General features: G+C 35.8%; 2 protein-coding genes across 8 annotated transcripts; both read right to left on the bottom strand.

Annotated features, from left to right (window-relative positions):
• Nucleotides 1–539: 539 nt before the first annotated feature.
• On the bottom strand, nucleotides 540–8,223 carry LOC106173737 (uncharacterized). Of its 3 annotated transcripts, none has more exons than XM_013554966.2 (4): nucleotides 8,055–8,223; nucleotides 3,505–3,692; nucleotides 2,771–2,848; nucleotides 540–2,076 (listed from the first exon to the last, which is right to left on the bottom strand). In XM_013554966.2, the coding sequence occupies exons 1-4, from the start codon at nucleotides 8,107–8,109 to the stop codon at nucleotides 1,825–1,827; spliced, it is 573 nt and encodes a 190-aa protein (XP_013410420.2). In that variant the 5' UTR covers nucleotides 8,110–8,223; the 3' UTR covers nucleotides 540–1,824. The 3 variants fall into 3 exon arrangements, with proteins under 3 accessions (XP_013410420.2, XP_013410418.2, XP_013410421.2); XM_013554964.2 differs by lacking the exon at nucleotides 8,055–8,223 and adding an exon at nucleotides 7,082–7,399; XM_013554967.3 differs by lacking the exon at nucleotides 8,055–8,223 and adding an exon at nucleotides 4,897–5,347.
• A 3,840-nt stretch (nucleotides 8,224–12,063) lies between these two features.
• LOC106173733 (nuclear distribution protein nudE homolog 1) lies at nucleotides 12,064–25,350 on the bottom strand. Of its 5 annotated transcripts, none has more exons than XM_013554954.2 (11): nucleotides 24,894–25,350; nucleotides 23,358–23,511; nucleotides 20,013–20,161; nucleotides 19,138–19,183; nucleotides 18,680–18,770; nucleotides 17,216–17,383; nucleotides 16,997–17,094; nucleotides 16,522–16,628; nucleotides 15,765–15,794; nucleotides 15,073–15,140; nucleotides 12,064–13,932 (listed from the first exon to the last, which is right to left on the bottom strand). In XM_013554954.2, the coding sequence occupies exons 1-11, from the start codon at nucleotides 24,974–24,976 to the stop codon at nucleotides 13,883–13,885; spliced, it is 1,044 nt and encodes a 347-aa protein (XP_013410408.1). In that variant the 5' UTR covers nucleotides 24,977–25,350; the 3' UTR covers nucleotides 12,064–13,882. The 5 variants fall into 5 exon arrangements, with proteins under 5 accessions (XP_013410408.1, XP_013410411.1, XP_013410412.1 ...); XM_013554957.2 differs by having other exon boundaries at nucleotides 15,020–15,140; XM_013554958.2 differs by lacking the exon at nucleotides 15,765–15,794.
• Nucleotides 25,351–25,400: the final 50 nt, after the last annotated feature.

The following is a 25,400-nucleotide window of genomic DNA, read 5'->3' on the forward strand; positions in this document are numbered from 1 at the left end:
AGGGTAGATATCTGCATTGGATGAGATCCCACAGTAGCGATAGTCTGAAGGTTTAACAGTCCGAAGATTCATTGGTCCAAATGTTCACTATAAAACTTTCGGACTATCGAGACACTCTCGATCCCACAGGGACCCATACTTAAATTTCATATACTATTTTAGAGGCAGTTATCAGATATCAGAGGGTACCTCAGGATTACTGTTGGGGTTCAGAAATGACAGAAATCTGATGTTTTTCTGATTCATTTTACATGTGTGATTAGAAGTATGCACCTACATGTATATGACAGAGGAATCACAGGAGAACGCGTTTATTTTAGACAAAGTTATCCTCTGTTTATGTATAAGTAGTAGTGGTAGTAAAAAGTGTGCTCCTCATCTCTCTATCAACGTTAACTTAATTAAATTTTCATCTTTGGGGTGAAATAACTCTACTGTTGATATTTTGGCGGGGCCATGATTAAATAGGCCTATAGTAGGCCTAATTCTGAGAAAAAAGGACGTAATCAATGTAATGAACAGTTTTAAAGTGAACAACATAATTTTAATAATAGTTTATTTCTACATTAACATTATGTATATATAACAGTATAATAAAATGTGTACATATTAAAAATCCTTTCTATAATATATATCTTATCATAAATATGCTTATTCATCAAAACTGTTCCTCTTTACTTATTGTGCTCCTATTTATTTTGATATCATTTCAGTTGAAGACCAATGTACAGTGTCATAAAAAAATACATCAAAGTTAAAAAATGAAAAGCTCAAATAATTCTTTTGCTAATTGTAAAAAACATGATGAAGATATAATCGGTCGTTAGTTATGTAAGACGAAAGATATGTTTACAAGAAGTCATTGTGCGTTAATCCTGGTACAGTAATAGTTTTCCTGAAAATTCCAATAATTTCCTCTTTATCTCTACGGTTCACCCTGTCCATAACTCCTGAGTTATCACAATATATAAAATCGTTTCGATTCCTAATTTCTATTTATAGCGTTACTAGAGAAATTTACCCCTTTCTATTACCATGACGACAGTGATGAAAACAAATATGAACAAATATGCCTTAAATGAGAGAAATATGCCTTTGTTCAAAGACGCCACTTGGTGATGATAAAAGTTTACTATGCAAACGTATAAATTAACCAATAGGCCTACAAACGAGAATGAATAAAAACTTGTGAACACCTTTGTAAACATTTATATATATCTAACAAGATATTCCTCTTAAATAACCCTGTAGTATAATTTATTTATTATTGTCAGAATTTATATAAATGGAGAAATACATATTCACTCATATATGATACATGTACAATGTACATGCATGTGTTCTGGTATTTTTAGATCTACGTGTTTTTTCGGTTTCTAAACTCAGACAACATTGGTAAAGGGGAGATGTTGTCACATCATGGAATGAAAATGAATCATCGGATACCTTCAATGCGTTACCCTGAAATCTCTGAATTTGGGTTATTTAACATGAAATATCACTTTTGAGGCACAAAAAATCATTTTTACCCAGTTATATTTCCCTATGCCATTCCCAATTATTGATTTGATGTTATTAACTAAGTAGCTGACTCTCATCAAAATAGAATTTCTTTGACAGGTAATATGAAATTATTTCTTTAACGTCCGAAGAATTAAAAAGGTGCGATAACTGACAAATGACATATATATATATAATAGTTTAAACATCCTTTCTATATATCTCTGTACATTTCCTTGTAATAGTTCACGCGACTATTGGCATTGGCAACTATTGGCGACTATTGTCATTGCCGATTATTGGCGACCATTGGCATTGACCACATCAGTTTTCATAGGGTTTGCACCAGCTTTTGCTCATTCCGTAGGTTTGTCGATTGCAGAAGTAGACAGCGTAACTGGTGGAATTCACGATCGCTTGAAAAGTGGCCATCACAAGGGTCATTGCAATGGCCACGGTGGTCGCCGTGTTGCAGGTCAATCCATTGCCGCATTTCGTCATCCCAACGATTGCCCAAATCAAAGCCATCACTGACATAGAATTGCAGATACTACTCTGGATATTATGGTTAAACACCTGAAGAAAAAAAAAGAAAAAAGTTGCACAACCACTTATTGGCCTTTGTTTTCGGACTATCGTGTCCTGCACTGGCCCCGGTTTCACAAAAAAATCTTAAGTCAGGTTCCCTGACTAAGAATTTAATTACCAAGGTTACAAGGTCACATGGCACATCTCACCCTATCAGGAGTAGTGTAACAGCAGTCTCACGAGGATCGTAGTCAACTTAGCCAGGGAACTGACTTCAGATTTTTTTAACTGGGGCCTGCTCACCCTGGATAAATAACTCATTTAACAGCTACATAATACTACTTGTAAGTGACCTCTAGTGGTCAGGAAAAGCATAGTTTTACAAACAAGTTTTATAAACAGCAGAAATTAAAATGACTCTGTTCGGCAAGGTCAACCGTCACCAGGAAAAGAAAAATGTAATAATTTTTAATGTCAGTCCATGCGCCAATGTGAAGCCATCACTACGGTGATATGAATCGACCAGAATATGGATCATCATTTTTATTATTTTTCAAAAGCGTACAGAGGGCACCTTTCACTTTAAATTGCTATTATATCACACTTTTCAAGTCGATAAACAGTTGTCTTTCCAACCAATAAATGTTAAAAATTCACACATAGTTTCTGGCAATGCAACTCTACTATCAAACTTGTCTTTGCCGTTTCCAGTAATCTCAAGCCCAGGGGTGTTAAAACTTACCCAGCGTTTCATGCAAACATTTGTTATGAGAGGCGTTTGTCGAGACGCGTAAATTCCAATGAAACCAGCACTTATACTCTGAAACATTAAAAAAAAAACACATTAAATATTGTATTCAAAGTCGAGTAGATATATAGATAGATAGATAGATAGATAGATAGATATTAAACGTTTTAAAGACATATAATGCACCTTTCGACAATTTCCCTTAAATCACTAAGGCCTGTTCTATTCAAAACTGGTGAAAAAAATTACGATTTTTCCATCTGTTTCTAAATTTCTATCTTTACTCTTGGTGATTAAAAGAGAAACGGATTCAGAAAAGTTGGATGTTTACAGGATGAAAACTTTACGGTTTTTCTGGCATTACTGATCCTACACAGCATTTTTACCATTAACTACTGCTAAAAATTACACTACATTTTCAATAAACATGCGTGTTTAAAAAAATTTTCATTTTAGAATAAAATTTTCGATTTCCGATAGTGTTAATAGACGAAATTGGGAAGATGATAACATTTGTAGATGATTCCAAGGAATTAGATAAGATGCGTCTTTGGTTAACCTCAATGTAATTATTTGACAGTGAATTGGCAGTGTATGTACATGTACCAAGATGAAGGGAAACGAATGACTTTTCCATATTAGATAGTGGATATAGGTCCTGTTGGGACAATATATAATTACAGTATAGTACATAACATCATATTAAATAAAATTAACCATTTCCTTACCATAACCCCACTCCAAAAAGGAATCCAAGAGCTAAATGGAAACAAGCTCAAGCCTCTAATGTCGGTAGACGAAATAAATACAGACATTACACTTCCCGCCAGAATGTGCGCAAACCCAGCCAGCACTTGGAACATGGCCAGAAAGAACAGCGTCTTGAGGGCCTTAGCGATACGTCTCGTAGACTCATCTGAAACGACAAAAAAGTTATATACCCTTACATACTACAAAATACTATGAGAAAACTATAAGGAAAAAACTTTGATTTCAGAGATTTCTTGAAACTCATCCCCACGATCAGATTACACCTCGTTTCCAGTAATGGCAGATGGATCTTGAGTGTGGAGAGTCTGAAACTCAGGGTGCTTCTCCTACATGAAAAATCCATGTTTTTTCTAGTATCTGATTATTTATATACAGTGCTTACATTTAGGTTTCTCCTCCTCCCACTAATATCCACATAACATAAACTTGTAATCATTGTTTCAAAACCTTAAACCGTTCCAGGAATATCGAGAATGGATTACAAAATGTTAATTTATTATGCTTGTGTTAAAGATTAATTAGCCCGTTGTTCACTTATTCTGGGTGCAAACATATTTTGGAATATACTTGGAAACTGTTTATCTTATTATCGTATGAATTGATAAAGCTTGGGTAAGTATTAAGTGCGAATACCACAGCTTCACGCGAAAGAGTCTCCCCAATGAAGATTATTTAAGCCTATACGAGGTTGTCGGCATTTAGTGACGTCATACGAGCCCAGCAATCCGCTTAAGGTGCACCTAAATTTGCAGCGATAGTAGTGAAACTCTCTCAGCCTGGAATGTACTCTTGCAAAGCAATAAAAAAGAACGCACATAACGCAAATTCACAATACAAATCTTCCAGTCATACAGAGTATTATTCAGTCAACCACCTACTGTAATTATGTAATAGGTTGTCGCATTCAAAGCATTTTTTACTTTTTATAGTGCAATACTCAGTGTGCCTTTCTATCCTTTACTAAAGGAGCTTATTAAATTTCTAATAACAAACGGACTCGCTTGGTCATAATCTAGGACTGTGTACGGTGTCCTAGTCACAATCTCTCTGTCACATGTAAATCGATGAAGAATGGTATAAAACAAGGATTATAAGAAGTCAGAATATATATATATATATATATATATATATATATATATATATATATATATATATATATATATAAGACAGAATATTGATCTTTTCTAATAATGGTGGAAGATAATAAAGCACGATCAAGCACATGTACACATAAAAGTACGTAGACCTACATGACCTCCACCTGTAGAAATGCCCTTCGTTAAGGCTACTGCAAGCAAGCCTCACCTGTCACCACCCAACATTAACATACAGTGTTAAACTTCTACTACCTGGGTTGCTTTCAATGGTCTGCAACTGTTGAGTTGATTTGGTTTGATCCATGGCAGAACCTGTACACCGTAGACCGTATTTCTCGTCAGGTATGTCGTAAGATTGGCTTTTAATACCAAACAATCCGTCTGCTATATATATCCTCCCTAACTACCTGCCGTTCCTCAATGACGCGAGGCGCAATGGCCTTTTGTGTATTGACTCGGAAGGAGTTGCGAAATCCCAGTTCTGTATTTGTTGTCGGATTTGTAGGGACAATAAGTGATCTGATATTTGCTCAATCGCTAGGTAGCATTGTGGCGAGTGAAAGTTTAGTAAGGTGATTGTATTAAAGCCAGGGCAGGGCGAGTGAGCGAATATTCAGGTGGATTACAAATTTAGGACGGAAAAATGTATGTTCCTTGCATTGTAATAGACAAAGAGACTGAGAACTGCATGCAAGTGCGCAGAAGATCACCAATTGTACTCTGCGATCTCAAATCTACGAAATCACAAATGTTACTAAAACAGTTCATTTCGGCATTGCGTTTTTGAGCTTTAGTTTCTTGATTGATCGTCAAGGGTATGTAAAAAATATAAATATATGCGCCAAAAGCAATACCACGAAGTAACAATGAGTGTTATGTCATTGAATATTCATGGTCAGTTGATGAGTTAAAACTTCGAAACCATTTTTAAACTGGTACATGCATAATTTAGATGAATAAGATATTACTAAGTGTGTTGAATGAACAGATTATCTGACGGATAGATATGGGTCGTCATAAGTAAGTTTGACCTATTTTCATTGTCAACGATTACATGTTCTCAGATGCAAAACAAAAAGTCAATATATTATCAATACATGTCTATCTTCTCACCACAAGCTGAGTTTCGTACATGGCCCTTGTTAGCTATCTTGTATAATTTATATCAACAGTCAATCCTACAAACCTGAGGGACTAAAAGCATTTAAGGGTTTGTATTAATGGATTAACATAAGGGAAGCGTCTACAGTATGTTCCACTCTAAAATACCTGTAATAAGCGAATAAACATTCCTAGATTCGATATCTTCTTCATGTGGTCTTGCCCCATATGCCCCCCCCCCCCCCCCCCCCCCAGGTTAAGGGGACTCGTTTTGAAGCTCTGCAGGGTATCAAAACGCCATAATATTTGGAGAGGATTATGGGCGTCGTCATCGCCATAAGTTCAGAAAGATACGCTGACTTGAGACACACCTTTGGTTTTCGACAAAAATTATTTGTGCGGGAATCTATCATAAACTTGTTTTGATGTTTGCTCAGTGACCCTGCATAGGCTACATAGTAGAATGAATATTTTAAACAGGATATATCCCGATGCGTTCGAAAAAAAGTCTTGTTTTGATATTTTTTGTGAAAATATAATGTATCATTAAACAAACAACTTATCACTTTTAACTTTATAAACGTTTTATATGTATATAAGATAAATATTTGAATGTTAAATTTTGCTCGCTTATTACAAAGTCTTTGTTTGTGAACATAATTTCCATTTTGAATGCAATATTTAATGTGTTTTTTAATTTTCCAGACAATACGTGCTGGTTTCATTGGAATTTACGCTTTGATGCATATCTATAGAGATCTATAGAGATATTAGTTGTAGTCTCATATGATTAGCAAATACTCCCCTCTACAGACGGAAGGCTACTTCTTATCGTTGTCCACTAAAACGGCCTCGCATCTTGGCATCTTTTATTGCTTCGGTGGTTAGAATTTGTAACGACATCGCAGGATCCTTACCCTGAGCCTCAGATCTGATGCTTCCCAGCTTTTTGAGTTAGTTGAATTTACGTGTGTGTATACGCAGAGAAAAATATAAAAGCCCCATGTGAATTATTTATGTTACGTATAATCAGCTACGGACAGTAATCTGTAGCTACGGACAGTATGGACAGTAATCCCCATCTGTTGAACAACAAAATCCACCTTGTACGATCTGATATAGGCCTATATATACATGTTTAACCCATAATGCTGATAAAACTTTTAAGGTATTGCGTGGGGCATTTCTATTTTTGCTCAGTGCTTATACACAATTATCAAACACGTATGGCAAAATAAAGCTGGTCCACATCTGATCTAAAGGATATAGAACTTGGGCTACGGCTCAGTGTCCTATTAGTGAAGTTTTCAGACATAGTTGTCATTAATGGGCCTACCTGCGTCTCTGTTGTCACCATGCTCCATCTGAAGCTGAACCTGGCTTGATTTTGATCCCATCTCCATGGCCATGATGTCGCCGTGCAAAATAAGACACTTCGCCTAACTATCAGCCGGTCAACTTTTATATTAATTCTCCGCTTCTTTTCCCGTGCTCTCTGTTTTGAAATGCCTCACCTGCCTCGCTTCAGCCGTGGTCATTTATAGGGACCTCGCATGTTTGACCATGTCAAACAAACACACGTGACTCAAAAGTACTGCTAATTTTCATTGTGTGTGTGTGTGTGTGTGTGTATGTGTGTGTGTGTGTGTGGATGTAGATAAGAATTTTTTCTTCGTCATGTCAAATATCTCATTAAATGTCTCTTCAAAATATAAATAAGGTATTGCACAAGTTTTGTATCTTTGTGTCTGTGTAACTAGATTAGGCAAAAGGCAGTTTTGCAATATCATAAACCTTTGTTTTGTTTGCGTATTGCGTAATTTGCAGTTAGTCGGTTCCCACACATGCTATTGTCCAGTATCTTGTCAACGACTCCCACTCATGGTTTATGTTGCTACGTAAAATTAAGCAACTGATGAAAATGTATAACTGCTAACAAGCCAATTGTATTTATTTTTCTTTTTGATAGAGCTGCTTGTCCACCTACTTGCATTGAAAAAGACATGTGATAAAACCCCAAACTCAACCTCCCTTTCACACTACCAACCTCAGGACCACCATAGGTCCAGCTACCTCCTTATATCACAAGGGCCTCTAAAATAGTAGGCCTATACAAAATTTTAAACAATGATTTTGTAGCAGACTATAAGCGGACCCTGTGGTCAGTGTAAAGTCCATTAAAGTTAACATAAAAAATGAGAAAATAGATCAAAAAGAGAAAAAATTCCCCCCGTTTCATTCCTTTATCCCCACGACTACTGTATGTTCAGCAGAGTAACCAATATTATTTGGCAGAAACGTACGCCTACCTTGTTCTTCCATCTCGTGGAAGCTAGGCTTCACCTTGTTCTGATAAGGCTCCATGGTGTATCCGAGAGTTTCAGTTGTGAGTGATATGTGCCTGTACGCAAGCTTTATAATTGCGTTCCAAATTTAGACGGTATTAAACTGCCTGTCGATCTGATTTGTTAATTCTTAGCGATTGCGAAATCAATCGTGTTTAAAGGCGTCTATTTCTGAATCTGATTCAATAATTGCAGCTAAGTTTTCATATGTTGTACCTGACGTGCATAATGTACGTTTGATTATTTTTATATGTACTTTTGTTTGGCTTGCATAGACTTCGTACGAAGGTGTTGTTGGTTCAAATACTTCGTTAATACAAAACACAATAAACCAAATAATAGTTGACTAACTTTCTTTTGAATGAACTCATGAAATCCACTTCTTTTCCTTTCTTTTTTTTAATGTAGAAATCACTGGGTTGTTATTATTACTATTATTCTTGATGTGGTTTTATTATTATTATTATTATTATTATTATTATTATTATTATTATTATTATTATATTTGAACTTCTTGTTTTCTGTCTAATTCTTGCTCTCTTCTTCGTGAAGAGCATCAAGTCATCAACATAAGCACAGGAAATCGTTAAAATTTTTAATGAATAAGGGGTGAATATCGGCGCTTAATACTCCATGCTTTCAATTATTTTCCATTTATTTACCAATGTCAGTTGTGCCTTAATCTTTCAGTCATTGCTACGTTGCAATATTTCTTGAAATTTCATTTCTTTTCTCAAAATCACCAAAATTAAATACTTAAAATCCAGTGTGGTTTGCAAAACTAATTAAATAGCGTTCTTAGTTTCTAATATTTGAGTCGCTATTTTAATGAGACTGGGGCATCTGTATTTCACTTCAAAACAAAACGACAAAAATTGAAAATCAAGAGCTCGAAAAAGGGTTAAAACATTGTGTTTTCAGTGGCATTGGATAAGATATATCTTGCAAAGGTAAATTGTTGTAAGGAACAAGGCAAATAATGATGTATGAAATCTGAATGAAACAAAAAGTCAAACGAGTCAGATGTTCGTTTATATAAAAAATGACACTGAAATAAAAGATACACAGCAAAACTGGCAAAAAGACAGGCACGTACATTTAGTTATTAGTAGGCGAAGCGGGGAGATAGCTTTGTATATTATACAGACTATGTATAAAAAATTAATCGTGCGTGCGTTAGTTTTTCATATTACAAGATTTACAGCAATTTTTTACTCTGACCGTGAAGGAAAACGTGCCAGTAATAATTTGTTTGCTCATTGAAGCGATCAATTGTCGTTTAATTGATAGTTTTCTAGATTCTGTTATGCATTCGTGGGTATATACAGCTAGTAGACACATTAAATATCGTCAAATTTTGTCCTGATCTTGGAAAATGTGATTGGGTTGTGGAGCGTATATATGGGATGTTTGAAATGTAAACTATGTAAGCGGAGTGACGTTTATAACAAAATGTTAGAAGCCTGGACCTTAACTGTAGCACACTATAAAACAGTGGTTCCTATCGTTTTGTTTTGTTCCTATCGTGTTTTAACGACGGTAATGAATTGTCTACCGCATAAATACATTTCCGTATTTCCTCGTTAGTAGTTTTCGCTCTTCCTTTTAGCACGCTCTTAAAAAGAGTGGCGCCTTCTTTGAACACTCGAGACTAAAGGATTAATATCTCCTTGTTGGACATGTTTCCACTTTTTATGCCAAACAATGTCCATCAACTTTTGGTGTTTGAAGACGTACAGGTGACTGTGGAACGCCAGGCCGATGGCAAAAAGCGCCCCGCACAAACTTTCCCACTCCTCGTCTCCAGGGTTATGAATGGTCGCTGCGCCCACCAAGTGCAGGAGAACCATCGGTAGCGCAGTGAACATGTAACACAGAGTCAGCATAATGGAGTTCTTTACTGCCGTTTTAAGGTATTTGATTGACTTCATGGCAATCGCGTTTTGGATTTCTGTATGATTCAATTTTCTGGGGAACGCTGGGAGATGCACTGAATAGATTGATGAAGCGAGATCGCTTGCACTCCACAGGGCTGGAACGCTGACTGCCTGCTTAATAGACTCATCGCGCACAGCTGCAGCAGGTGTGCTTGATTGGGAAAAACTGGACAATTCATACTGCGAATGTTTTCCAATCTTGTGAAGAAATCTTGGAAGTTGTATAATGGCTCTGAATCGCCTACCTGGTGCCGTTTGATCTGAGCTCTTAATATCACCACCAATCTTCGCCCACGTGGTCTTCTGAAGTCTGGACGGATCGCTTCCTTTTGGCGTTGTTTCCGTTTCGTCAGCGATGCTGTAACATACGGGACTCGCCATGGCAGAGGATGTGATTGTATCGCGCTTATAAGATAGCTCATATCTTTCTGGATGAACAACGTGAAAAATATCCAAAAGACCCACGTCATGGCTTTCAACCTGGTGCAAATTTCTCTTCAAAACCACGCAGATGCGGATGTACACCGTGCTTACAATAAAGAAGGTTGTAATGAAGATTCCTAAATAGAAATGTTGCAGGAACCCCCGACCTGTAGTTATCAATATCACGACGTAAAATAAAGGACTTCCCACCCACGCGAGAAGGCCGGAGACCAAGCTGCAGTGTGTTTGTGGGTTTTTTCTAGCTTGTGTCGCCGAATAGTGCATGAGACGTCCTCTAAATATAGCTATCGCACAAATAGTGATGGACAAGTTAGTGAATCCTACAAAGAAGGCTGCGTCTTCTATGTGCTCCCATGTGCCCAACATGTGAATATCCATTTTGAATTTCCTGCTGAAAATTTCGACTAAAACTACAGTAGACAATGCAAGAGAACCAAGGCATGTTAGTGCTAGCATGTTGACGTAGATTCCATAACCTTCGATCAAAATCGGTCTCAGTGTCAAGACCATTTTGCAAAAGTGATAAAAGTTTTTGGGAAACACGTACAATATTGACACCCCAACTAGGACACAGGTCATCGTGTCAACGCCCTCTAAGGTGGTGTCCGTCTTTTGAGCTTCGTGGTTACTCGCACGAGTAAACATTATACGTGTATTTTGGCTCTTCCGGGCGGTGTTAAGAACTGTTGCTGAAAATAAAATTTAAAAATATTCGATTTCTGGTTTTGACTTTTTTTCTGAAAAAGTAAACGAATACCAGAGGCTGATAGAAGAATATAGATGCGTTATCATAAAATTAATAAAGGAAGCATCGACTACTTACCGTGTCAGTTTCTCATCTCACGTCCGTTTTCGCCTTGACCCCCTAGCGCTACACTGCAATAACCTGAGGAATGCATGCATCCTGGCTTTCACAGATAAACTGGGAATTCATTCTAATAATTGCAAACCTCTGCTATTTCTATTTATTGGTACTGGAAACGTACTCGGAAGCGTGCTAATGTTAGTTTCCAGAAAGCTCTAAACCTCAGCAGATTAACTGATGCGGTTTCAGGACACCCTAAACAGTGTGTTCGTGTCCAGAGAAGGGGAGGGGTGGGGGAGGGTCCGGGCAGTTAAGTTTCGTCTTATATTCGATATTTTCTTAAATTTTGTAACCTACTAGACTACAGCGACCCCTGTGGAAGGCGAATAGAGCAAATATACCAAGAGTTTCAGAGATAATTATCTCATCTCTCACTTTTATTAACGACAGATCTCTGGGAACGACAGACACCTTTTGATGAGAGACAAGTTCGCAATGAACTTTGGAAATTGGGATGGCTAGACATCGCCTTCGACCTTAAAAATTAATAAACAAAAATAAAGCGATGAAATACGACCCCAAATTTCGTTATATTCATATGGTGCTAAATAAGAAAGAATAGAGAACCAGATAGGAGCAATAGAAAATTATGTGTAAACCGTACGAAATACTGTAGTTCATTTTGAGGAAACAAAATGTGAAGCGTTTTTCTTTTATCCGATCGGTATATCTTACGTAATCACGATTACCAGGGACCATCACAAACCAGAATAAAAACACCAAACGATGCGTGGACTAAAAATTTATTAATGTAGTTTGAAGTCGCATTTAAAAAGTAACCGTTTCAGCTACAAGTTAACGGTTCAGTCTGTATTTTTTAAAAAGTATACTTTACACTTAATCTTTCTTCCGATAACATTCTTACTTTGTCATTTCGGCAAGTTTTAAAACGTATAATTGTGGCCACGTTAAATTTACATTAAAGATCCGAAGTCAAGAAATATATCGCCTCTAAAAATTTCAATGAAAGCGAAAGAAAACGAATCATATATAGCAGCACAATTGAGCAAAACCACTGCTTTAACATTCATTCTATGTATTACATCTGAAAGGCTGACGTATTATTAAATAACAGGAATATACACTTTTGTAGGGAGAGATAGGCGTCGTACTCCAATCGTCATACTATGTTTATCCTATGCCAAAAGTAAATAATAATGATAATAATATCCACAATAAAGTTTCTGGCCAGAACAAAACACGACTGACATTTATATCGTCTTCATTCAGAAGAAAACTGACATTGGCTATTAGGATTCTCAGAAACTGGAAATAAGGCTCTATTTTTGCCACTTCTTACTGGTCAATATCCCCTAGTTGGTCAGTCAGAAAATTAAAAACTGCCCAAATGTATAAAGCTTATCTTAAACCTTCCAAATCGAAATTGCGTTTTTATCATTACAATATCATGTAAAAGGTAAAGAAGTTCAGGTAACCACTGAAATGAATACCGTTACCAATATAAATTCTGTGTAATATTATTATTCATTCCAGAGCCATGTTTCGTTTTATCCAAATACTAGATATATAAGGAACACTTGACAAGGTCAACAAATTTCATGAGGATATGCTTGTCGAAATAATTTAATTTAAATCATCAAATAAAAAATCTAAATCAATCAAATGATATTCAGATTTACCTCAATCAATCTCTTAAGAAACCACCTAAACTAAGTTATATTTATGTATATAGATGTATTCTACCCACTGAAACCTGTGTTACATATAATAAAACAGGTAATAAAATGTGAACCGTGCTCTGAAAGAGCGATTCATAAATAAGGATATCTTGAAATGAGGTATGATACAGTGTGTGTATGTGAAATATACAATGAAACAGAAAACAAGTTGTGAGTTGAAGAACACAATGATTCCTAAGGCAGCAGGGACAGGGACAGACCGCCGCAAGTAGCTGAAGTCTGGCCTTATGAAACGAATCTATACAAAGCAGCAATAGCAGTGTGGGCATTGAAATGTGTACCAATATGATTTAAAAAAAAAAAAAAAACTGAAAATGAAGAGGAATAGTTAAACAAGGGGTAAGTTTTGCACAGGGAGCTTTTTTTTTTCTTTATTTCATATCCATGCTATCCTCTGATGACTCTATAACCCTGAGGTACATACCATATTTGAGTGAAGAATGTTTGCAAGATTTAATCAGCAGCTGTTAACAACCTGCACAAATTAAATCATTTTCACTCCTAAGTGCCAGGTAGCCCAATGGGTAGCACTTTTTAAACAAAGACCCATGTAAGGCATCAACTCGTTATGTTATCCAAATTTCACTCCACGAATGTCCAAACTTCCATACACATCTGAAGGATCTGTGGTCATTCTTTCAAGGAAAGTTATCATCACAGCTGTTAGATATGCTTCACAACATACACTGGTTGTACGATCTACATGAAAAGTTGAGTAAGACACGCCTCCTTGTGCAAAAACCTATGCATGAATCCCACAGAAAGATTTCCACAAAAGTCTGGGAAAGGCCGTGTGGGACTCGTCTGTGCCCAGATCTCTGCTGCTGAACTACACTGTGATCTTGACTAAACCACTCTGAGCCGGGGTGGCGGACCCTCGGTTGAGTTTCTTACTCCTGGAAGACAAAGAACAAGAAATCTTATAATTTTATAATTAGGTTCTACAACATCTCAGCACTGATAATAAAAGTCCAATGTTAAGAAAAATTTAGAAAGACAAAAATCACTGACAATTTTTTCTCTTAATTATCTCAGCCAGGTAGTGAGAAGTTACTGAAATTATTCATCATTCATATCTTAAAGTTGGAAACTGTACATTGCGTTTAAGTAAACGCCAATGCTGTAACACACTTGTAAGTTTGATGGATAATGTGTGTAATGCACATGCTGCCTCACAAGCTTGTTGAAGATAAGGCAGCCTAACAGCAGAACATGCTATAAGTAATAATCTTATCACTGAAATTAGCCTTCCTAATTCAAAAGTCAAACAATAAATTCAGTAAAAACTCTAATGAAATCTTGTCTACCTGTAACATTCATTCAGCATTAATGTGCACAGCAAATATATGTATAGGAATAAAATTTTTTAAATGCATGTTAATACTGTAAATGAGGACAGAACCCATATCAAACTAATGGAAATAAGAGAAGTGCCAACCAAGTAAGGATCATTGCTGAAGAGTACGCTTTTCTTAGATCACAAAGAATATTTCACAGGAGCCAATTTTAAGGATAGTTATCAGAGGAGTAAAACTTTTTTTCAAACATGCTCCAAAGGGAAAAATAATATTTTGGAACTAAAAACCTGTCCCTTTCACCCTACCCTACCCCACCCCACCCAAATTCCCAATGCACATGCACAATAAAATTTTCATACCATAGGAAAATTGCAATTGAAAGAAGGCATTGCACTGAGCAAACACTGAACACATGCCTTAGGATAAGATACAATAGGGTAAGATATGAAGGACATAACATTGCCACTACTCTAAAGTGGACTGTTAAAAAGGTGAAGAGAACAAATACCATGCCTGATGAAGAACACAAGAGCAGTGTAAAGAAGGCAGGTAAAGGTCTTATTTCGTACAACAACAACAACAGCAGCAATAAACATGCTGTAGACTATTAGCAACCATCCTTGCTGTTTATAAAATCCAAATCTCCAAATTCCCTAATTTTCCTTTTTTTTTTGAAAATATTTACAAGGTTTCCCTAGGTTCCACCTCTCCCAAGTTTTTCAAGTATATAACTGGCACCTTTTTGATAGCCGCGAAACCCGAAATCAAAAATAGATGCTGAAGAGGACGGTGAGGCACTGGAGACACTGAAATAAAACACAAGCACTGCTCAAAAGGAAGTGTACTTTACTTACAACACATCAGTGTACTAGACAGAAATATACACACTCGAAAATGTGACAAAAAAAGAAAATAAATAAAAATCCATTTCATCATTCAACTCCATCTACTTTTGCTTGCTGAATCTCTGGTAAAAATGAAGTATCCCAACGTTATAAATTGCCAGTTTATTTTGAAAAAAGTTTTTTCTCTTACTTCTGCCCAATAATATGGAGATTGACTTGTAACACAGCCAGTAAATCCCGTGAACTATTAAGTCAACTTTTATCAGCTTATATATGGTCTTTTATCCCAAGAAAGCAGGAGGAAGTAGAAAGGGGAAGAGTGAGAATATCAAAAACAACAGTAAACACCTATTACAGTGATTGAGATTTACTATGGAAAATAAAAAAAAGGCACTGATGAAAAACAAGTTTGTTGCAACATTCATTAACACCTGTGCTAAATACTTATTAAGTAGGTCAATTACTTATTCACATAAAAAATGAGGTAGAGGCCTGCCATCAATTACATACAAGCATATACTAGTACAACATTTATTCATTCCTTGAAACCAAGACGAAAGGTTATAGTTGTGACAAATAAATGACCTGTTTTTTCTTCCTCCACTTTGCCCAGACCTGGCACATTGTTGAATAAAACAAAATGAGGTTAATGATACAAAAAATAATGCACACTTTCCTTTTGTACTTGGTGAAAAATGAACAGTATAAGCCAAACTTTTTTCAGAAAAACTGAAGAGCAAATAAATAAATCGAATAACAACCCGTACAAAAATGAGCAGATAACAAAGTAGTTTTCTCTAAAACTGGTTGAACAGCTGTAAATGCCTGTGTTTGCATAATGCCAATAATAGAAAGAACAAATATGTATAAAAAGATAAGGTTGGAAGAAGACAGTGAACTGACATTGTTCATATTTGTATGTAATTACAGCAAGGAGGTAACCCACAGACATCTCTTCCTAATGAAGTCAAGATATTGTTTAACAGTTAAAGCCTGTTCTGTATTAGAACTAAGTCAGTATAGAGTGAAAAAAGTTCTGGGGCCAGTTTCACAACAGAACTTCTGGATGGAAGTTGGGCTAAACTTTAAAACAAAAACTTCAGTCATTTGTGACTAGTGCAGTCAACTTGAATGAAATACTGAGTCTGTTTTATGAAAGGAAAAATAAAAGATATGGCTTAAGTTTCGGGCCAACTTATCTTGCAAATTATCACAGATTTACCTGAATTGAAGTAAGTTCCTCTAAATACAGACTAAGGTTCTTGTGTGAGACTGGCATGAGATATATATGTATATCAAACCAGGTGAGAACAAATCTTTCAACACATGCTAGCGCCCTTACCTTGGGGTATTAACAGGGCTTGGTGCTGACCCTGCTTTTGGTGTGTTACCCTTGGTAGGCTGATCTTTCACATAATTCCTACAGGATGCCAATTTGGATTCTAAGGCCTGAAATAACACAGAAAGAATTATTTAAAAAATTATCATTTTACTCAATGTTTTCATATTTACATGATTGGGAATAAGCAATAATCATCACTTGGGTATAACATTATTTCTGTAAAGCCTTTTCTTTTACATCTATAAAAATACTGCAAAAATGGAGAATAATTAAGCTGCTATATTACACCATCAAGATAAATATGATGCATATTTGGTTAAAATGTTTTCTGTATAAACAGTAGACCAATTTATCCTGATTCTAAAAAAAAAAAACAAAAATTTTAATAATCAAGCTCAGACCAAGTTATGGTCCACAGCTCTTATATTCCACTGTCCCCAGGGGTCCAGGCATCTAACATTGCCAGGGTACTCACCCCTACTTTACGTAGTAGATCTCCTACTATATTGAGCGCTGATATCCTAGCTGTGGGAGTGAGTGGGGTGGAGCTGCCATTGGCACCAATAGGGAGAGCTGAAAAACAAGAGACTTCTTAATTGAGTAAATAGTAATAATCATGATGGAAGCCATTTAAAAAGAACAGATGTCCTAGGTGTACTGGGAGCTGACTCTTCAACCAGCTTATAACACTCACCTTTACCAGTCTGTGCTGGTGTCCTAGGTGTACTGGGAGCTGACTCCTCGGCCAGCTTGTTAGAGTCAATGCGGTCAGTCTGGACCACCATGTCGGACTTCTCTGTGTCAGAGGACTGAGGCTCCTCTGGAGCCTGCCGTGTCCTCACTCCCAACTCCTGCCTCAGATCTGGAATTGAATGAATTTAACATAAGAGTTATTTGAAAAATTACTTTCATAATTTAATCATTAATTTTTTGTCACAGTCAATAAAATATGCAGTTGTCATTATAATACTTCCTTATTTTTCATATGAACCTAACTACTTATTTCTGTCAAAACATATTCAATTTTGTAAAGGTAATTTATCAAAACTTTATATATGCTCCTTTTTCATTTTGTCTGGAATCTTTTTATCTTTTTCTTTATGTTCTGTCTTCTCTGATGTTGGTACAAGAGTGTCATGAACATTTAAATGCTGATTTTCAATAGGACATGCTTCACATAAACTGTCCTTTCCTTGTTGAACCTTTTAGGCTAACATTTTTAATCTATTGGGGTCAGACAAAATAATTCACGACAAATAGCTGGTCTTTCCTTAAAATATGAAGATTTTGTCAATATAAATTCCATATAAATCCATAGTAATCCATAAGAACAACCTATTAGTCAAAAAGATATAAAATTCCTTTCTTGCAATAAAATTTGCAGAGTATTTCACTCAATAATATTTATCTGTGTCACAGTAGAGTGAAAGTTTTGGTCTTAAACTCTGGTTTGAGAGTATCTTGGTTGATAACACCTTTGACCCAAGTATATGCTGATAATATCACAGCACCCCTCACCTGCATACCTTCACATAGAACACCTTATCCTCTCCACTGATACCACACACATATCTACCATAAATACCAGCACCTAAAGGCACTTAGTTAACCTTTTTTAAAGTTTTTTTTTTAATCAGATAACCATTGTTCTAAAATCTAAACAATTCATGATATTCTTGCCTTAAAAGATTTACAAACAAACTAAAAGTACAAATAACGAGACCTAGTTTGCCTCAAGACTTAATTTTTTTCTACACAGATCACTGCAGGTCTTCTTGTTAAATGAATAGATATGGCTGACCCCATTTCAGGTCATAATGCATAAAACGCCCTGTGTGAGGACCTGACCTAAATGTCAACTAGATGAAGACTAAGACGACTGCCCCCAAAACTGGAACTTTCACCTGTTGCTACAATTTTGAAATTACTGCAGCTAAAACTTGTTATAAAACATGCATGTTTTTTCACAATTATCAAGAATGTTAGAAGACATCCCAAATGTACTGTTATTATTACTATTTTTTATAACCAATCAAACCCAACAAAATGACAGCAATATATCTGTTGCCTTAGGCTCACATCAGCATGTACATACGTGTGTGTATTTAGACTCCACAAATGCTGAATCTCAGAAGTCAAACTATTTCTAACCCATTACCTCTTGCCTCATCTTTCAACCTTTGCACAGTCTCTGCCAGTGATTCCTTCTCATCCAATTCACTCTCAAGGAATGCATTCCTCTCTATTGCCTGTGGAGAAAGAGAAATGGACATAAACATGTTGAGTGATAGGCTTTTACCTGTTTATATTTGAGATACAAGTCCATCAACAGTTATTACAATTTGAACATTTTTCAATCAGCAAGAGGTATACATTGCACATCCTATATATGTGACACAGAGACTGTACAAAATAAAAATAAATATTACTAAATAAACAAAAACAAATAAATAAAATAATAAAAATAAAAAAATTGCTACATATCATTCTATCATATATCACAGACCTCATGTTTAATGAATTCCCAATTCCTATTCTGGTTATTGTGCAGCCCACATAATCCATTCATAAATCAACACCAATTACCACATAAGCCATGAGTCACCATGCACTTACCAAATTTAGCCTCTGTTCAAAATCTTCTAGCGATACTACTGTTGCTCTACAAAACAATATAAAATAAGTTGCTCACTTCATGTAAAAGAAACTACAACAAGTCTTTATATGTTATGTGCTGGGTTTTCTTTTTAATTTGCTGTTCAAATATTAAATCTTTGACTCAGTATATATATCTTGTTTTTCTTCTACTCTTGGAACACTAAATAATTTTTAATTACAAGCAATGTATTATAATTTTATGAATAAATATAATTTTTATAATCATCTTTTTTATACCTACTAGTATAGTAGTCAACAAGAAAAGAGGCAAATATACCCCTAACTAAGATATTGTATCTGAAAATGTTTCAAAGTTTAGGAAATTCAGATGCTGTATCTATCTATAAACCAAAAAACGGAGAGATTTCTCAGCCATAAACAGACTGCTGTGAAAGGCAGCACTGCCTTTTAATCATGGGCACCTGTAAGTGAATCACACCCCTCTAAATAAAGTCAGTATATATTCTGCACTGAAGCTAATATGTAGGGGTTAATTTCTAAGTATACCTTTAGACCAAATATTGGTATTAAAAATTTCAGACAAAAGCTTCAGCCTTCTTGAACCCAAGACAAATAAAATACTGTAATATGTCTTTAACAAATGGCTATTGTTTTAGAACACTAGCTACTGTACTGCGTTTCTGTTTTGTCTTTGGTGTCAAGATCAACTTTCAATCTTCAATTCCTTTGTGAAATCTGCCTCTGCTGTACAATGCTCATGACATACATAGCTGTATTCTTAGGAAACCTTTTTCTCTTCTTCAAAAGAACATAACAACTATATACTGCTCCAAATGTATTTCTAAATCTACCAAGTTTACACCATTTCATACCTTTTAGCTCGCTCTAAGTCATCATTAGTCTGTTCTAGTTCCCTGATATACTTCTGAAGTTCATCTTTAAATGCCTTGACTTGTGCTAGATCATCTTGCAGCTCTGTTAACTGCTTGTGGTAAGTTTCTTGGGTCTGTTCTAGCTTTTCCTGAAACATATAAGTCAAATAGAATTATTTGTACTGCTCAGACAATCCCCTGCACAGTTAACCAATATTTCTGATTATTTTTGCATTCGCACACACACACACACTTTCTAAAATTTGCTGTAAGTATGTATCATCCATCTGATATTTAAGATACTGATTGGTAAATACCATTAGAATTTCAGCTTTTTCAAATAAAATGACACTTTTAATCAACATATTCCCTAATATAAATCTACAGAATAATTTGTGTAAAACTGACCTTGAAAATTATGTCACGTTTTTTGTTGTGCAACATTTAATTTCTGGCATGGAAATGAGTGAAACAAACATTGTGTATCATTCTTTAACATCTGGGATTTTTACAAGTGTAATTTTCCTTGAGGAAAGTGCAATTTTCTCCTACTCAGTACTGATTGCTCAACCCATCTATGCTCTTGGATTTTTATTAAATAATTTAGCTCTTAATATCTGGCCAGGCATTTAGACCACCATAATTTTCCTATCATTTCAGAAGGAAATGTGAATATAAGGTGCTTTTATATGTGGGGTCTTATCATTTTTTAGGTCTGAGTATGGAAAGTGTAGTAGCTTTGCAGGGTATTTAGCCAAAAAAAGTATGACTTAGGGATTTTCAAACATGCATAACATTTACGACCTTTAAACTTGCTACTATTTAGACAAGCCTTTGATATTGGTCCATATAAATAAAAGACATCAAAACCCAAGGGTTGCTGGTAGTACAGAGGAAAAAATAATTTACATAACATTAACCCAATTATCACCGGGTATAAAAAATTGCTTTCCGCTAAAGAAAGATTAAGATGGGAGAACAAATATCAGTGACACTGGAAAGCTTGATTCCTGCCTTTGATCTGCAGTGCAGTGTGCCAAAGTGAAAAAAATGCAATTGTACGGCCTCACCTCTAAAACCCACATCTCGAATTATTCTGCAGCCATTTTCAATAATAACTAGGACATAGCTATTCCTTTTACAATCTTTGATCAAAAGAAAAATCACGCAGGTGCATATCATAGCTATTCCTTTTTTTTCTAAACCAGTCTGCTAAGCGGAAAGAGATTACATCTGCATACAAGTCGTTTCCTTATCAACCACACATGTCCGTTACATCTGCCTTTTATATAATGTATCACATCCAGGGGGAAAAAAGTTTCCTGATTTAGAAGACCTCATTGTACACTCATATTCATAACATTCAAATAGGTTTAAATAAAGTTGATAAATTAAATAACTAAATTAGAATAAATAACTGGTAAAACGCAGTCTGTCTCTTAAACTGAAACTTACACCTGATTGGAGCCAATCTCTAAGAAGGCCTGATAACATTTCCGTACACCAGCTACTATGCAAGGTTTGTGTCTGCATTTGTGAATAAACACGTCTTTAATACAAATTCAATAATTAAACTGTTGAAAATCATCAAAAACAGGAAAAAAAAAAAACACAGATGCTATTTATACACAAACTATGTTTTCAACACACCTGTTGACCTCCTCCCCATTCTCTAGATAATATTCATTAGGTAAGCTGGTTAAGACTTAGAGCGCATTCTCAACGAATTAAGCCAGGCTTTACAAAGCCGGTGACCTAAAAATGGCGGACGTACATGAAAGAAAAACCGCCTAATCTTTTAATAGTCTCTCCGCCTCCCCACACGTCGTCCCTGCTGGGTACAGTAATTAAATCGCGTCTCCGTTCGCCATGCGGAAGCTACCTGAGAAATATTAAGTGCGCATGCTCATCAGTTAAACTCGTGGTGAAAAAAAGCATGGCGGCTGAAGGCAATCGAAGGAAAAAGCTCTTCTGTTCTATTATCTTTGAAAACAGAGACGAAAAAGGAATAATTTGGCCCGTAGAGCAGCAATGAATCGACTATCTACGGAGATAATATCACCAGAGATATTCACGGAAATATTAATGTTCGGAGCCGAGATTTAATTACTGTACCCCGCAGGGACGACGTGTAGGGAGGCGTGTGAGAGGCGGAGAGACTATTAAAAGATTAGGCGGTTTTTCTTTCATGTACGTCCGCCATTTTTAGGTCACCGGCTTTGTAAAGCCTGGCTTAATTCGTTGAGAATCCGCTCTTAGGTCATAACTGAGACTAATTGGAACTATTCCATCAGAATGTTTTAAAGGTATGGACCCAACCCATAATGAACTTATCTATTAAACTAATACAGGTACTTCTAACTACATCAATTCATGCAGTAATTTGCAGCAGGAATTAATCCCCTTTATCAACATATAACTCAGTGGTAAAAGGAGTGTAGCCAATGGATCTTCATGTAAGGGCAAGTCCAAGATATACATGTACTGACAAATTTACATTGTCAAAACTGCCTTAGGAGTTTGCATCATATATATCTGTTCTTTAGGATATTTTAGAAGACAAAAATATGACATGAGAGTAACAAGCTTGACTTACTCATTTTTGGAAAGTTATAGTTTAAACTATTCAATGCATTACTTATTTGGTTTTCCTCCGCACCTGTTTAAAATGAAACAGGAAAATCTTGGTCACTATAAATACACATCAAATTCATCATCAGGACGACTTCCTAGATGCAGATGTATTTTTCTATATGGCTCAGTGCCAGCCACAGCGACAAACGCCACAGACATTGATCAACTACTAGTAAAAGCACAAGCTGAACTTTCATGCCAGTGTCTATTGATTCAATATTGCCATCACAAAATAGATTAACACATGACAGCCTATGCAGTTTCTATTAGGCCACTGCTCTTACAGAGTATGTGTCTGCTAAAATGTGAGTCAATGGTTTATTTTCATATCTGTAAAGCTTAAAATATGAAATAGATCCTATTCAATATTTTCATAAACTCACAGCTCAAACATAATGTCATTACAGGTTTTAACACTTTTTCTGGTGAGCTTTCAAATTGACATTACAAGAGAAAAAGTTTAGATGTCATAGTAAATAACTGGGTCACAATCTCTCACACTCAAAATAAATAACTTATTAAAAGAAAAAAAAAACAATAATAATCATATCAGGAAAATTTGGCATTGACCATCTATGCCAATTCTCTTTCTAAGTACATCTGAATTCCATCTTTGATTGCAATCTTCCTTGGCAGTACTCCCACAGATAAATGCAATGTCCTGTTAGATAAATGTAAACCTACTGCCTTATCATAATGAATTCACTTTACCTTAATGGAGTCCAATTCCATCTGCAACCGTTCATTGGCCGCATGGAGCTCCCGGTTTTTATTATCTGACTGTTCTAGCTGCGTCTCCAGCTCCGCCTCAAGCTCCCTGCTGCTGATCTGGAACTCTTCAAGCTCCTCACGAGTATCCTCCAGGCTAAAATAAACCAAGAAATATATGAAAAACAATCAACTGACTGTCACTGTACCAGAATTGATTTCACAGTAGTTAAAACTAAATGAATTGTTCGGATCAGACTTGTCGAATTTTTTTAGATCTTGCTTTAGATTATATTGCAATTACCTGTGTATTGTCTTTGATTTTGGAATCATTTTTTAATTTTGGACAAATATTTTTGATGCCTAATAATCCAGGTAACCATAAGCTTAGAGAAAGAAGATGGACTGATAAGCCAAACTGAGAAAAAAAAAAAAAAAAAACACACACACACACACACACACACACACACACACACACACACACACACACACACACACAAACAACAATTTTTATAGTATAAGAAAATTCTGCTATCCATGTTTCATTACCAACTTTTGAGTAGTAGACCTATCAAACTGAATATCTACACATAAACTTCCCAAAATAAAGACTAAGACCAACATGCTCATATTATCAGACTTAGAAAGTAATGTGCACATGGTGTTTTCCCCCATAGATAAACTAGGTCGCAATGTGTGCCAGTTTCTCTGCTGAACATTACACTCAAATGAAATCAAAACCCCACTTAACTCTTATTCACTGTATACCTATAACATGAATCACAACACTCCTACTAAGTATTATGGCATGGAATCATAATCAGTGATATCACTGGTGACACAGGGTGCAAAGTAAGCATTCCTATACATCGTTATGCTAATTTATGTATTCGTGTTTTACCTATTGTTAATTGCCATACATTGCCTATTCTTTTATCCTATCATGCTCATATCAGCATTTCTTAGATAATGGTAAAAACATATTTGAAAAACTGAATGAATGAAGTGACAGATTGCTTATAACACAGTCAACGAAATATATGACATACTGTACTATTTGACATTTAGAGTCATTTTCCAATGTACTGCGCATTAAAGTATGATCCCAAAATACTAGTATTTCACTAAGGGTATGTACACAATAAAACTTGATAGGTTGATCCAACTGTTGGGACTCTTGCTGAATGCAATCAGATTAACACGCCTCCTCTTGTTGCCAACATGTTCGTATCATCAGCTTTCCTGTATTCTTTTCAATGCCAGAGGGAGGAGTATTAATCTGTTGATCTGATTGGATTCAGCAAGGGTCCCCGAGGATTTGGATTGATCTACATACAATGATAGTTTCATTGTGAACACATCTTAAGACCAGATATTAAGATACCAAAGTTTGGTCTTTCCACACCATACATATGAAAGACAATTTTCAGAGAACAGTCAACATGCCTTACGTGCTGGTCTACACTTAACACTGACAACATAAAATCACAAACGATGAACCATTCTTTTACAACTAGAAAAGAATATTACAAGTCTTACCTAAGTTTAAATTCCTCTGCTTTCCGCCTCCAATGGGCGATCTCTTCTTGTGGTGAGCTAAACTTTTTGTCACTATCATCCATTGTCTTAGCAATGTCACTTATAGAAAAACCAATAGTTAGAACATTCAGGAGATCTTTTAAAACACACAAATGGCAGCGTGTTACGATTCCCAGAGAAGTCCTTTCATATGAGAGTATTTTACCATGATAATGTTCGCACGAAATGTGTAGGCGGCCTTCGTCCAAAGAAAAGACCGATAATCTTGCGAAAATGAATCGAATATGACAACTCAGTTAACAGATTCTATTGCCTGAATATCCCTGACACAAAATTACAATTCACAACGAAACATATTCTTAGATAGTCAATAAAAGTACGAAATCACAGGCACTCCTACGACCACAGACTGTTGTGACGGAAGCTCTCCTTCAAAATGGCTGCCATATGTAGTCCTAAAAATAAATGCGCAATTAAAATATGTGGCATATTTTAGCTTTATTTCAA

Source organism: Lingula anatina, chromosome 2 (genome assembly GCF_051362555.1).
Source record: "Lingula anatina isolate TDL-2025a chromosome 2, LinAna3.0, whole genome shotgun sequence".
Taxonomy (NCBI): Eukaryota; Metazoa; Brachiopoda; class Lingulata; order Lingulida; family Lingulidae; genus Lingula; species Lingula anatina.